The sequence below is a fragment of the Thermobia domestica genome, chromosome 11 (assembly GCF_964235325.1).
Source record: "Thermobia domestica chromosome 11, izTheDome1.hap1.1, whole genome shotgun sequence".
NCBI lineage: Eukaryota > Metazoa > Arthropoda > Insecta > Zygentoma > Lepismatidae > Thermobia > Thermobia domestica.
Window position 1 is genome coordinate 254020566 of NC_137464.1, and position 16435 is coordinate 254037000.

Consider the following 16435-nt stretch of genomic DNA (forward strand, 5'->3'; position numbering starts at 1 on the left):
CCATTAATATCTGGAGACTTGAGCTGGACAAGGAAATCATATCCACAGCTGAAAGAAGTTGCAGGGCATGGAACATAACTGTGGGTACACCCAGTAGAAGGAGATGCATGCTTGGAGAAACAAAGAATGAAACCTGACTGCACAGGCCGAAGTGAAGCGCTCTATCAATGAATTCTAGATGAGATGAGACAACAAATGTATGATCATTTTACTCAGATGCATGACCTGAACGACAGATTTGGATTCTTGCGTTCTATGGCCAAATTTGTGCAGCAGCTAGATGATGAGAGGGAGGAAAGGCTAAAAGCATGTTGCTCTGATTTGGCTTTGTTCTACCCAAATGACCTGGATGACTTATTATTATTTCAGGATTGTAAGGATTTAATCCGTTCACTAAGGTGTGCTCAGAAAGCTAAAGAACAACTTGACTTTTCACCACAAGGTATCCTGAAATATGTATCTTCAATGGGGCTTGAAATTTACTAAAGTTTGGCAACAGCTCTTCAGATTTTGATAACACTGCTGAATCTGTCGCATCATGTGAATGGTTTTTCACCAAAATGAAATTGATAAAGTCATACTTGCGTTCCACAATGAATCAGGCAAGATTCACGAATCTGACCATTCTTTCTATCGAAAATGAAATAGCATCCACTGGGTTCTGATAATATAGTTGAGACTTTCGTTGCTACCAAAGCAAGAGAGGTATCATTCTGAATGTTGGTGGAACATAGGCTAATATGGTAGTGGGACTACTGTCGAAAGTAGTTTCATGTTTCAAGTAAAGGCAATAAAAATACAAAAGTACCAAGAGAAAAAGAAATCTTTGATTTACGTCCCACGGTTATGCCGGTTAGGCTAAAGGGGACGGTGATGATGAGAGATGAATGAAAAGGTGGAATGAAGAAAGTGGGAGGAAACGGGAGAACCCCGAGACAACCCACGAGCACGGTGTTTGTCCACCACAAAGTCCACACGGTGCGAGCTGGATCGAACCTGGGACCCCAAGCATCGGAAGTGAACGCTCTACCACTAAGCCACCGCGCCCCCAAAAGTACCAAAAGAGTAATAAAAAACTGTCAAGATTTGTCAATTGACTGGTGATAGGTGGTAATGAAAAGTAGGATGGTATAACCCGTAGTAGAATTCTGTGCTCACATATTTAATCAATAATATAACCAATTATTCAATATATTCAGGATTTTTGTTATAATATATTCTAGTACTAAGTATGTTAGTAAATGGTAATGAAAATGTCATAAGTGACAGAAAGAAACATGACTGAATTATTAAATACAAAATAATATAATCATAAAACAAGTGCGAAATCTGGAAACAATAGTAAAAAAAGACAAGCAGGAAAAAATATTTTAGTGCTTAACTATTCATTGATATTTCGGCAAAAGCAACGGCACTAAATAGATCGTACATTATCACTGGAGAAAAACCGAATTTTAAAATGAATGGGGCTAATTGTAGGAAGGAAAATCTAATCAAATAAAACCCATCTAACGTAAATTCAGACAGGTGAGAAACTATGAATAAACTTAACCATATGAGAAATTGCGCAGGAGAAACACCAAAGGCGAGAACCGAACAAAAATATTCTAGAAAACATAGAGTTTACATTTAAAAATTGCATCGGTTATATTATTATTTGCAATTTTTGCAATATTAGCTCATGGTTACGTTTTGTACGTAAATTTGTCTCTAACTGTATTATTAGGAGCATTACTTCCACTATTCTATCTAATTACAGTACGCGTTGATACTACGATAGTGTAGGTGTAGGATAAATTCTGGATTCTTGATTGTTACGTTTTGTTTGTTCTTAAGATTGTTATTCTTAAGATTGTTATTTCTGTTGTGGGTTGTAGTTTCCGTTACACTTGTATCCCTAATCGTTTATCTATCATGTCCTTTGTTTAAAAACGAATAATAATAAAAAAATATGCAGTGATAATCATGGTCCAGTTTTATTTGTAGATACCAGCCTACAGGAGGTTCTAAGCATTTAAAAAATAGACAGGGATGCTGAATGTCAGCCCTATTTGTTTAATATATCCCAGATTATAATGATCTAAACACACACACACACCAACGGGAAAGGGGGAGGAGCAAACAGAAAGAATGATTATGTAAATGAATGTCAAAAATAGAAGTGTATAAATCACGATTGTTTGAAAAGGGGCCCCAACCTACTTCACTGGCCCCGGGCCCCAGTTTGCCTTACGCCGCCACTGGATGGGATTACACGTTTTCTGATAACCTTGACCTTGAGGTCGCAATACGTTTGCCATTGGTGCGAGAGATCTTCCGACTACGAGATGAGGGAACAAGACCTCAATTAATATTAAGTGTTCTGACAGTAGTTACCAAATCTCTTCTCGCAAATTTAGGAACTTCCATCCACTTTAGTCCTCTGCACAGAGACGTACGCAGGGACAAGGGCACCGATTTCTCAGTAAATTTGTGTATATGTGTGTGTGTGGGGTCATTCGAATGCCCCCCCCCCGCATTCGAATACGGAAGATATATATATATATATATATATATGAGGACTTTAAGACAAATTGCATTCAAATTATGCCAAATATTGTATATTCATAAACAGAATAGGGGGCCTACATGAGCTTTGGGGGAAGGGAGCAAGATCGGCGCCCTTGCGCAGGGATGGATCGTGGGGGTATGGACATTCCGAAATGTTAAGTTTTCTGTAAATTTAGTCTAATCTTAGAGGTGATTTTACAAATTTTAATATATTTTATTCTCATAGTGAATGTGGACTCCCTCCCGAAATAAATTTCTGCGTACGGCCCTGTTCTGCACAGTGCCGTACCAAGTATTTTCGGCCTCCGGGGCAGGAGAGTATTTGTACCCCCGATCAGAGAGTTATTTTGAATACATGCAACAGTTGAAATTATGAATATATTCTAAAAATAGCGCCTACGGACTACAGACCACTATTCAACAAGTTGAAGTTAAACGGAAAATATACATAACTGTATCCCTTTCGGGTCCTCGTCTGGAGACGCGAATTGTACTATATGGCAAAGACGCAAATAAAGAATCTCAGAGGAAACCTACCAATCCGCCAAATAGTTACATCAATTCTTTCTAGATGGCAGTTAAAGTCGATAGACGTTGACACTAGCACCACTTATTAATGTAACACTCGATGTAACTGTTTGATGGATTTGTAATGTTAATAGTTTCAAGTTAATATGCGATATTGCTACATAATGAAACTTTTGATTCCTTACAGCGGTTGAAGGTCGTCTCGGAGGATATGCCATATTTTTGACCTCCAGAATAGCGCGCTGTTGTCTGTGGGCGCCATTTTTAGAACATCCGTTATATGTATAACAGTGATCAACTTCAAAACCGGAAATGGTTCATCTCCATCAAATAACTCGATTCCTAACTTTATGGACCATCTGCATCCTGAGCAAAATTGACGATGATCTATCATGTGTTTCTTGGGATGTTTTGTCTGCCGGACAGACAGACGGACACACGGACAGGCAGGGTAAGTAAATTAAGCAGTTTTAATAAACCAAAAATCTTTAAAATGAATATATATATATTTTTTAAAATTTAATGTTCCACGATTATGCCCTTCAGGTTAAGGGAAATCTTAAAAATGAAATAAAGTTTTTAATTCAAAACTTCGCGATAACGTCTTTTGCCCTAATGGCAGGGGTAGAAGTGAGGGGGGAACGCTGTTCCCCACTTCCAGAAAATATACATGGCGACCTCTACTTCCTAAAAATACAATGGACAAAGATAGGCACGGGAGACGACGTGGAGTCATGCGTCCCCTACCTTTTCAGATTCACTTTTACCCCTGCCTAAAAGGAAATCATAATGTATGCAACTGATAAGATTATTTTTTTAATGGTGGAATGAAAGACGAAACCACACATATGCGATTTTGTCCACCGTGAATTTACATGGTCTGGAATCGAACCAAGGGCTCTTCGTAATAAACGTGGGGCCACGGTGTTTTTTCTTAAAATATTGCCTTTTACCATTTGTTTCCCAACTCGTTTTCACAATATGACAAAAATTGAAAGCAGAATTGCCAGAAGCTGTAACAATTAACAATGACATGAACAAGATAGAACCACTTGAGGGTATCTTGAACAGTGTGATTCTGTGTCAAGGTTGTTCATTCCTGCCTTTAAGCTAAGGAATATTTAGAGCAACTCTTGATTATCATACTTTCCTTCTACAAAAGTATTAATTGTACATAAGGAGACAATTGTATTTTGTTTTCACGGTCATAATGAGGAAAGTCGTTAACAAAACCAATGAATACCTGTTACCTGAAAACCCATAAAACCAATTAAATAATTGTAAATATTGTGTATCCCAAAATGAGAATACCAACACTTAAAACTTCAGACAATCACATAATGGTTTCGAAGTACAGAACTGCCCCCTTACAATTGCTGTATACAGGGTGTATCAAAAGTTCGAGACCATAGGCAAACTCTGTTATAAGTAAAGATACGAAAAAGTAGATATAGAAGTTGTTGAAAACTGCGAGTTTTTAATGTAAAACGGATTTTTTTCTAATTACACCAGCTCTTGCGCTGTACACTAGTAAGAAGCCCTATGTTAAATGAAAGAACAACACATTCAGTTCAGCATATTGTTCGAACGAAACGTAAGGGCATGACACGGGGAACGTGCACATTATTGTGTGAGGAAACCTAGAATATTTTGAGTATAATTGTATTTTCCAACAATGCTGTATTGTTAGTACAGTGAGGGACCACGGGAACAGCCTGCTAAACTGGTAACGTTTCATTTCATTTAACATATAGCGCCTTAACAATGTGGAGCCAAACAGGTACGACTTAAAAAAAAAAAAAAATCCACCATTCTAGATTGAAAAACACACATTCCCAACAATTTCCTCTATTTATTTATTATTTTGTATCTTTATTCATAACGGAGTTGGCCTATGGCCTCTGACTTTCGATATACTCTGTGTAATTTTGGCCCGAGGATGTAGGTTTTCGTTAAATGGGGCAATGGGTATTTCCTAACAGTACATACAGTAGCACAACATGGGGAAACGGTAGGCTGGACAATTGCTGTACAGAATGTAGGCCAAACATGGGGAAACGGCAGGCTACATAATTGGCATACAGATAGTAGGCCCAACATGGGGAAATGGTAGGCTGAACTGCCACACAGACAGTAGACTAACATGGGGAAATGCTATTCTAGACAACTGTCATACACACAGTAGACTGAACATAAGAAACGGTAAGTTAGATAAATACCATACAGACAATAGGCCCAACATGAAGAAACGGTAGGCTACAAAATTGGCATACAGATAATAGGCCCAATACGGGGAAACGGTAGGCTACACAATTACCATACAGATAGTAGGCCCAACATGAGGAAACGGTAGGCTAGACAATTGCCATACAGACAGTGAACCAATATGAGAAAACGGTAGGCTAGATGAATGCCATACAAGACAGTAGGCTCAAAATAGGAAAACGGTAGCTCGACAATTATCAATGCTGGCCCTGCGTTGAAATTGACTGCCTTGTCGATCTTCTCCCAACCAATTCCACTGGCAACGTTAACCCTTAGAAAGATAAAATTGCAATTGGGAGTGCGAGGTAGAACTTGTTGGTGAATAATCGACGGGAAATTGTTGGTTGGCCAACGTTCACTTTAAACTACGAGGGACACTCAGAAAGTTTACAAAATGTTGTTGTAGTTTTGGTATGAAGCATGTTGTTATCTCAAACCAAGCAACGCTCAACCATCAAGTTCATGTGCAAATGGGGAAAAAATCGCCTTCAGAGACTTTGATAGAATTTAAAACAATTTAACACCGTGTTTGGCTCTTCCCAAAGTTGAAAGTGGGCCTCAAAGATACCAGTTTCGCCATCGTAAGAGAGACGTGACGGCTGAACTTTGGAAGTTACCAAAAGAAGCCTCTCGTCAATGTTTCCAGCAATTGCAGAACCAGTGGAGCAAGTCTGTGTATTCCGAAGGTGCTTACTTTGAAAGAGATTAAGTAAATGTGTACTTATATTGTGATAATAAAAAGCTAGAACAAAATTCCGGAAACTTTCTGACTCTCCCTCGTGCGTTGGGTAAATACTTTATTAAAAAAAGTTTATTTTGCCTCATCCTAGCGCCAAGTGTCTCTGTGGTGAGTTTGCCCACTTTCACACAGAATTTTACGTTCACTCGTTCTAACTTGCCGTTCATATTGAAGTCGCATACGTGGTAACGCACGTGGTTAGAATAGCATCAGCTGTAAAGCTCATAATGTACTCAGAACGATGTTTCGCGGCACACTGATTTATAAAGATCGGTACTCCCTGTACTATGCGTGTAGACTTGCGCTGCGATATGTTGGCGTGTTACAGAACTAGTCTCGAAAATTTTTTATACCACCTCATATATATATTTTTTGGACGTCCTCTAGAAGATTAGGTCTTCTCTGTAGACAGTGCTTGATTCATTAGCATTGACACCTATATCAGCAGCGAGGCTATATGGGACAAGAATTAGACCCTACAATGAGGCACGCAGCAAGTCGGGGTGGGCAAATAATTTTGGAAGTGAGGATTAGCTCTAGTTGACCTTACATTCTTGACTGCTTATTATTTGAATACATATTTCTCTAACAAAGTGCTGAAAGTTACAAGAGTCCTGAACCCCTCTAGCTGGGCTCTGCCTAACTAGAATCTGAACAATTATAGTCATAACATGTTTATAGCCACTGGATTGGTTTGCTGTAAATGGGCTGAGTCACCCAATGAATATCTAATTGCATTTCTATTCTATGGATCATATCATTGAAGCTTGGTCTAGGTTGTAACAAAAATTACTCTGAGTTGTAAGTATAGCAGCTCGAGAAAGGTCACTTACTTCAATAGTGCTGCCATCTCGTAAATCTGAAGTGAAATGTAACTACCAAAGCAACAACCGCGTGTGCCATCTGGCGAGCAGCTTCGCAACTGCTAGTTAATCACACTTCCGAAGGCTGCGAATTTCTCTTTTCTTGTTTTATCTCTCTTTTTTTCTTTTTTCTTTTTTTTTTTTTTTTTTTTTGCGAAAAAGTAAATGAAAGAACTACACTGTTGTATACTCCCAAATTACTGGAAACGATGATGATGGTGAAATAAAGAAAGCGGGAGAAAACGGAGAACCTCGAAGTCACGCACACGGTAATCGGTTTTCGTTCTTCAACAGTACTAGGGCTAGGGCTATATACGACTTTAGACCTACATAATACAATTTCGTTACATAATGTTATTATCGTTGCGGTATTGGGTCTCTTGAGTGGGGATTCTATTGAGACGAGACTTAACACAGTTTCGGTCAACATATAGCGGGCTCTCAGTCTCGGTCTCTACTCGAAATATAAGTGTTTGTCTCGTCTCCGGTATGTCTCGATATGTTGAATTTCGGTCTCGTCTTCATGCCATTTTGTACCAGTCTTAACAAATTTCTATGTACAGCAACGCAATGCAAAAAATGCATAAAGTAGAAATGGTATCGATGGTATGCCGATTATCGCAAACTAAATCGCAAATTTTCCCTTGCGTTAACGCAAATCGTTACTATGATACGGATAAGGAATTATATTTTTGGGCTTTTAGTTCCTATGGTGTATATGCCAGTTATGTATGAGGGGGATGAGGTCCCTCGGCGATCACACTATCTGGGGAAGTGGGGAAGGAAGAAAGAAATGGTGAAGAGTGAAAGCGGTTAGGTACTATCCTAGATTTGCCTGGTGTCAATGAAGGAAACCTCATTCAAGATGGCTGGCCTGAAAAGGGTTTTAGACATTTTTGACCGGGTGTCACCAATGGGAGTCGAACCCGGGTGCGCTCGCACCAAAGGCGAGAGCGTTACCGAGTACGCTATGCGGGGCCACTCAAATCGTTACGGAATGTGTCTACAAGATTAGTCACGGTCTCGGTACCAGTTCTACTCCTAAGTTTAACGCATGTATGACATGTTGTGCTAAACGGTTAGCAGAGGCAACATATTTTTCTTTTTTTCTATTTTTTAAATAATGAAAGTCATCTGAAATTAGCCTAGACATCTTAAAATTAACCCCTGCGTATTAGATAACCCTGCTTTACTTGAAAGGAGAATTGGTTGCATAATACAAAAAAGACGTCTATCTTTAAAATCAGTCCGTCCTTTTTGATTACGCGAACCTTTTGTACTGCAGACGTGTTCAATCCTCATTAAGTCAAGATGTGCCTTAATTAATTCACTTTAACACACGTGTTCTCCATAAAGCACTATCTACTTTTCAATGTTACCCAATGTTTATGAAACTTAATACCTCCGCACCTTTCCGAAGCTTTGTTGTGGTGTTAATTAAAACGTATGTTCTCGTATAAATGAAGCTTTTCTATAAATTCTTAAAAGTTTCTTATTAATTGCAATAAATTTTTTCTCGCCCTGTACTTCGAGCGGGCCCGATTTCTGAAATTTGGTGTTGAAAGCGTTCAAGTACGCTGTCATACGTATATCCAAACAAAAATATCCACATTCTGGAGGCTCTCTAGGATCGGCGTAGCTGAATGCGGTATATTTACCAATTTATACCACTAACAAACTACGTATTATGTTTCCTATAATTTTTCACGAAAATAATTTTGTAAGTTTATTAATTTTCTGGCATTTACATGAGTAGAAGTTCTGTCATCTGTTGTCCTTATGTTCACTATGTTCGTCTTGGTCGACGATAAAAATTTTGTTCCTCGTATCGTATGCCACTTTGTTAGCCATAGTAACTCATATCTCTTTAATAAGAAAAATGTTTTTAAGTAATTGTTTGGCAACTGTATATAAAAACAACACTAATGATGCTACTAAAATAATTCTACATTATGTCAGCAGTTGATCTAACGACTACCATTTTAACACTTTACTCCAAACTACGATAGGGTCAAACAGTGTCAAAGTTTTAACAACATAGTTTACACAGAAGCATTGTGATGAATTAACACAGCTATTTCTTACTGTGTACCACGAATCTCAGGATATTATTTCTTCTGAATGTTTGAACTACTTTTGCACCTAACAATAATCTTAGCTTCTCTCTGAGGTCTCCTACATTTAGTTGAACAGTTAAAACCTTTTCTTTGAAAAAAGAAAAAAAATGACTTACCTTTCTGCAAGTACTGATCCTTATTAACAATTTTGATGACGTCGCCCTTCTTAAAGCTCAGTAGAGAAGGTTCTCGAGTGAAATAATTTGCCACCGCCCTCACGTATTCATGGCTACCCTGTAAATAAATAAATAATATATTATCAACACATTAAAACTAAATAAAAACATATTGCTTGATGGATCACTTTAAGTTACGTCCTTATGCAACGTGACAATTATGAACGACAGAACCTTTATTAATGTGGACTACGAACCAAGCTGGGATTAGGTGCAGTTGGTGGGTATATACCTATCACTAAGTCTCAGATTATTATGACATGTCATACATTCATCATGGTATCTTCGAGATGTCTAATTAAATATAGACACATTTATGACCTTTGTGGACACGAAAATACGGTTTTATATTGGTTATATATTTGAAAAGAGAAATCACCTCCTCAGTCTTTGTGTGCATGTCTGTTTCTCCTCCCCATGTAGTGATACCTCAAGTCCAGTTTCTTCATTGGATGTTGATCAGAAATATTCCCGTCTATATCTAGAGGAGGCTTTCAATACAGGAACATATCAGCAAACTACATTGAGCACGATCGGAGATACCGCAAGAGAACTTCTCCCCCTCGTCACCATCTTAAAATTATCAACGGTATATATATACACTGAGGGTAGGGATATTTTTCAAATATCAAGGATATTTGACGTTCGTTTAAGAATTTCTTGCTTGAGAGAACAAAATATAATTTCAAGATGCTTAAAGGCAAGAATTCCACTACTGAAATATTTAGTGTGATTTTTGGGTCGTAATTTGGCAATTTCTTGCGCATAAGTGCATGCATGTTTTCAAATACTTTAGGATACTGAAATTCGAGCCCTAGCGACTACCATACATGATCAACTCGCACAAAAATGCCTTCTTCCTTTTCCAACCGTTCTTGAAAGTGTCTGAATCATATCAGAACTAGTTCCTTCCTGTTGGGTCAACAATAAAAACCGAAAGGTGTAGTATATTTCTACGATTTCTGGTTTCAATTTCTTATCTATATAAAAATGAAAATATATGTATGTATGTTCCACTATAACTCTGAATCGTCTCAACCAATTTGAACCAAACTTGATACACATGATTTACAATCTGATGGAGTAAAACTGTGGGAACAAGACACCCCTAGCACTCCTTGGCAAAAAAGAGAAAAACATGTTTGGGGTCTAAAAACTTAATAATTTTAAACCTGGGAGGTAGGCAACCAAACTTGCACCGATGATGTTATGGTTGTATACCAATACGACGAAATAAAATACTTCAATGTCTGTTGTTTGTGATATCACAGCAAAACGGCCGAACAGTTTGAAACGACTAAGTCTCTATAATGTGCTTTGATTAAAGCGCGTATCCTAAGGAGGATAGGTGGTTCAGATGCTTTCCATAAACATATTCTTGTCTCCAGAATATAAGTTAACTTGTGCTTAATTGAGAGACCTAATGGATTACATATATAATTACTTATATCATTGACTTCGCCCTCCAACCAACATGCAGTTACACTAGAATGACTATAGATTTAGAAAATAATAACTCGGTATGCATTAATTGCAAATTCGGAGCGAAGGGATCGACCTTTATTGATTACTCATAAAAACCTTTCAAATGTTTTCGTGAATGAACACAACATGCACATAGTTCAATTTGGTATATCAGCGGAAAGCATAATAGCTTTGAAAACTTGTGCTCGAAAAAAACAAACGAAAAGGGCTTCGGCCTATTTCAAATACTGAAAATTCTATTTTCCAATGTTTACAATGAGAATTCGTGCGTCAAATGCTTTTTCAAGGTTGTCTGTGGACATCTTCGGTGATTATTCCTCAATCGTATGTGAGATCGGGACATTTGTATCAGCGCGCACTCTCGTATCATGTCAAATTTGCTTGAGAAAGGTTCAGACATCTTGGAGATTCAGTTTTCCTGTAATTATTCCTCAACGTTATGTTTGATCGAGACATACGATCCCTTACGACACTCAGCGCTTGATATCGAATCACCGTGTCAAATTTGGTTAAGAACGGTTCGCTCTATAGTAATAACAAAGGACACTCGCCAATCGGGGATAATTTGACAGTCCCTCTAAATATTGTTATTATTATATCGTTATTACTGCCAGCGAGGAAGATGGCACTAAGTTTTCTCTTTGGAATTCCTCTTTTTTGATGACTGAATTTCTTGTAGAAGAAAATTGAAGTTTCCTTGAAAACACTGATCAAGTCTACAGAAATGAATTGAAATCTTTCAGTTTAACGTCCCACGAATAGGTTAAGGGGGAGAGATGATTAAGGCAAGTGAATACTGATGGAAGAATTGACAGAATGAGAATGTGGAAGGAAACGTAAGTATCCCGAGAAAACCCACGGATATGATGTTCTTCACCCAACAATTACTTGCCAGGAGATCGAACCAAAGATCCCACAGGAAAATAATGCATAAGGATTTACACACACAATATTTGGTTTATCTCAAAATAGATTTATCGCTTGGTAAGTGCTTCATTTTTGGATATTTTGCCCCTAGTTACATGATAATAATATAGTGGACTTTATGCTGTATATTAGTCATCCATTTCCGTTTAATGCGGAGTAAGATGGAGGTTTTGATAGCGTATTAGGTATGAAAGAAGATACACTCCTTTTATTTATCGTTTCATGCGTCCACTCACAGAAAGCAATTTTCTCAACTGAAAATCTAAAAGCAAAGCATCAACTCCGTTTCCTTGGTTTCTTCAAGCACATCCGAAGATAATTTGGCTTCTGCGATTAAGAACGGAGAATCATTATATAGTACACGGGACGTGACTTGTTCACACCGCGGTGCCTTTTAAAATGAGCAAAACACTCTGCTCGACTTCACAAATATTTTCCTTCAGATCTCGTACAATTACAGCGTTACAAACCAAGGAGTTTAGTAACTATCCAAAGGATTTAGTTTAATTTTACTCACTGACAAGATGTAACACGTTACGTTACACTCAGCTTTTCAAGAAGATTGATTCTTCAAAACTCCTTCATATACAGGTACTTATCCTGTCAATCCGTTAGGAATATAAAAAATAAAACTTCAATTTTGGCCATGTCAAATATTAGAAATTGACTTCGTTGAGGTAGGTAATACTCAAACCGGAAAGTGGTTGGAATCAACCATTTCCGGTTTTACTGTTGACCACTATAGACAAAAACGGTAATATATAGCGAAAAGCGGTTTCCTACAACCGATTAAGCATTGCAAGATTAGATCTCATCTTCATCTGTAAACCTCTACAAGAACAGGAAGTAATACTACAACTTCCGGTTTCAATGTTGAGATACATAGAACAAACAGCATAAGAGATAGCGACAAGAGTGTTCTCAACCGATTTAGCTTTATAAGAATAGATACAATCTTCTTTCTTAATCCTCTATTCAGACCGGAAGTAATACAAATGAACCATTTCCAATTTTAGTATTGATCACTATGAAATAGAAACGGTAATAGATAGCGAGAACCCGTTTTATGTAATCAAATCAATTAAGCATCCCAAGAATATAATTTATCTGCACTTTAATGTCTCTACTAAAACCAGAAGTGGTTTAAATCTACGACTACTTCCGGTTTTATTATTAATTCAGAAAATATCACTCCTTACAAACCAATATATGTGATACTGCTAGGGATGCGAACGAGACTAAGATTTGTGGCTGTCTCGTCTCGAAAATGTGCTGTAAAAGTGATGTCTCGACTCGAAAAATGTATCTCTCTTTATTGGAAGAGCCGTGTCTCGACTCGAATTTTGTCAGGAAAATCCAGTCTCGACTCGTCTCGTGCGCATCCCTAGATACTGCTCCTTGCTTTTTTTCCTAATAGAGAAAAATTTTCGTCCTAGCGAATTTCAGAGCAAATGGAAATAAGGAGGAAGTTATATAATGATATTGGGAATTATGATGTAATTATTATATTTTTCAATCATTGTATTTGATCCATTTCCATAATATATTTTTTTCATGAGCATGAGTAAATTATCGTTATAAGTATAGGAAGACCATTTATAAAGCAGAGAAAATTTAACTAAAAAACAGAAACTTATCTGTTGTGGTTGGAAATTGTCTTTGAAGGCCTCATCAGCACATTACAAAAATAGCGAAGAATGAACAGAGCATTTAACGTTCTAATGCCGTCCACGTATTACACAGGATGACATTGGGAGTGCCGGTGATTTTGGGGAGGAAGCAGGGGTTGAGAGTTATCTTCCCCCATTTGATGTATCATTTATTTTAGCTTACTTAATTATCTATCACCTTTCTCTAAATTAGGGAGCACAGGCGTTGAGCTTTAAACTAAAACTTAGCTACTCAACGTTTATAATGTACTACGTATGCGTGCTGCAAGGCTTACTGTATGTTAAAAAAAAAATACTCCACGCCTACCCCCAGCCTTGCGATGAACATGTGTAATCAGCACGCTGCGTCGTCCTGACACTTAAGGGTCTTCACTACAGCGAAATTAAACTACCGCTAATTTTATAATTTTTCTGTATTATCTTGAAAACAAATAATAAATATTCGAAAAGCAGAAACGTAGTGAACTAGATAATACGATTTTACATGTGATACCTTTACCACAATACACCTATCTGCTTTTGGTATGCCGCTATTTGCAGAACCCGCAAAAAAAAAAAAAAAAAAAAAAAAAAAAGCTAAATCTATCTACAGTTCCAAATCGAAAGCATATAGATGAGTTGTGATATCGGTGTCACATGCAAAATCGTACTGTCTAGTTCACTACGTTTCTGCTTTTCGAATATTTTTATTTGTTTTGAAGATATTACATAAAAACTCTAAAATTAGCGGTAGTTTAATTTCGCTGTAGTGAAGACCCTTAACAGACGTATTCAGGAGTTTTCTAGACCTAGGCCCTCACGTTTTTATTCGCGGGGCTCCCCAGTTTGCCTCACGACACTGGATGGACACCAAAAATTGGGAAGCACCGAGCGGGAATCGAACCCGACACCTCGCGGACGTGAGTCCAACGCTATGTTGTCTTCAGAGGAAGCACTAAATTTTCTTAAAATCAGGCAGAGTTAGAAACACTAAACTAACTCTGGAAACAGAAATTGGTCTGTGTGTGTGAAAGAGAGAGAGAGAGAGAGAGAGAGAGAGAGAGAGAGAGAGAGAGAATTTGAGGAGCTAAAATCTTGTGCTTATTTGTTCCTAATCGAAACTCCTTCTGCAGTGTTTTGTGTTCCGAAGTGAAAGTAAACTTCGTGCAATACATTATTACGTAAACAAGACGCCAGAGGGCATCGCCCCCGCATCTCGAGAGGTCAGCACGCGGTGTTATTTCTTTTGTTACAGCAGCAACAACAAAACATCCGACAGTTAAAAAAAATATGCAAAACTGTAACTCCCTTTTCATAGGTATCGATATTCACTATGTTAATCACCATTTTACGAACAACAAAACATTACAACAAATGGTTGCGTTCGACAGTGACAGATCGTTTAAACAAATTCTTAACATAGGCCTATTTGATCTCATCTCAGTCATTACAAGTCAAGTGCTATTAATATTTAATAATTAAACCAGGTTAATAGAATTCGTTCCTGTTACTTCACAGAGTGGATATTGAAAAGGCTTTTGATCAAGAGTTATGATTAATTTGTAATTGCGAAACAGGGGTTTATAAATTCTAACACAAATTATTCATTCTTTTTAAAAATACAACTAAACATATAATAGTATCACGTTCTTTTTTTTTCTTATTTTTAATTTTCAAATTGAGAACAAAGCACTTATCACGACCTTTATTTCCACACAAGGAATACCACAAGGAAGAATACTTTCACCACTATTGATTATTGCATACGTATGTACAAAATATGATGCTCGACATTTTTTATGTACGTAATATTATAGAGGGTACGAACATCTTATTTCTTGTTATTATATATGTTATTAATAGGACATATATGTTGGCATAAGGAATGATCCATTTAAAGAGCGATTTTATTTCTGAGGGAAAAAAACAGTGTCTGATAAAGACAACGTTACGTTGTCGAAACTGTTACACTGGAATTTAGTTTTTAATAAACAAGTGTATATACTCTGGTCAGAAGTGTTTATTATTTATTTGAATTTCACAATGTAAAGTGCGTTAATTGCACATATATTTAAAAGACCCAAAATATCACCATGGGCCATTTTGTTCCGTTTCAGTATTGAGTGTCACTTGCAGTTATGTGACCAATTTCATAATCACTGTCATCAGAACACACTTCCGACTCCTGCTCTTCCTCCTCAGGCCATTGCAGAACATTATTTTTATCTTTTGTCGTCTCTGTCTTCCGGCGTTTTGATATTTTACTTGTTACGTACATAGGCGCGCGGTTGACAATTGTCATCCAAACACGCTGCTGCAGAGATAATTTGTTTCTTATAAACTGTAGACGGGAAACAGAAGTTTATTACTGCTGCCAAATCAAACAATAACAATTAACGTTCAGCTACTGAAAGGCGCGACTGCGAACACCAACACACAGTGTTCCCATTTTAAGACAAAAATTACTGGGGGACCCCTTCACCCACGCGCCTGATCTAAGGTTAATCTACCTATAAAAAAAAATAAAAAAAATAAAAAGAACACTAAGTGTAAAAGCATTTAATAGAAAGTGCAAACCAAATATGAACGAGAAAAGTTGGAGTCAAAAGTGTTCTATAATTTCCTTGGACTACCCACATAATATTCCTGTTTAGGAAACATTTACTTTACATACAGTGAAATCCACAGCCTTATAGCAGGATATAATTTCAGAATATTTACATTATTTTTTTAATGGTTCATGTCAACTTCTTGAAATTAATTCACTTTCGTAGCTATATATATATATATTTTTAAAGTGTACAATATAAACACGCGCAGAGAAAGAAAAAAATAATATAATTACTGAAAAGCACTGGTTCCCATTACCTTGCATAACAATTCTCACAACTACGAAATGATAACGAACATATTCATTTAGAAAGACATAGGTTTCGTTAATTACATTCAACGTAAAAAAGGAGTTCTCACACAAAGTCAAAAGGATTAATCGTAAGTAAAGAAGTGAATTTCGTTTTAATATTCTGAAACGAACTTTATATATATAGCCTTTCACACTATGCGAAAGTAGGAATTATTAAAAGAAGAAGTGGTAGACCTAGAGACACATATAGACGAAACAATGACTTTGATAGTA

The 16435-nt window shown here is 37.1% G+C and overlaps 1 protein-coding gene across 10 annotated transcripts in view; it reads right to left on the bottom strand.

Annotated features, from left to right (window-relative positions):
• Myo10A (unconventional myosin 10A) overlaps window positions 1-16435 on the bottom strand; it is a 744055-nt gene that overhangs the window by 162677 nt on the left and 564943 nt on the right. For all 10 annotated transcript variants that reach the window (XM_081732073.1, XM_081732074.1, XM_081732068.1 and 7 more), the window contains one exon: window positions 9179-9296. In XM_081732073.1, coding sequence (XP_081588199.1) covers window positions 9179-9296 — 118 coding nt within the window. The remainder of the gene's footprint in view (window positions 1-9178; window positions 9297-16435) is intronic.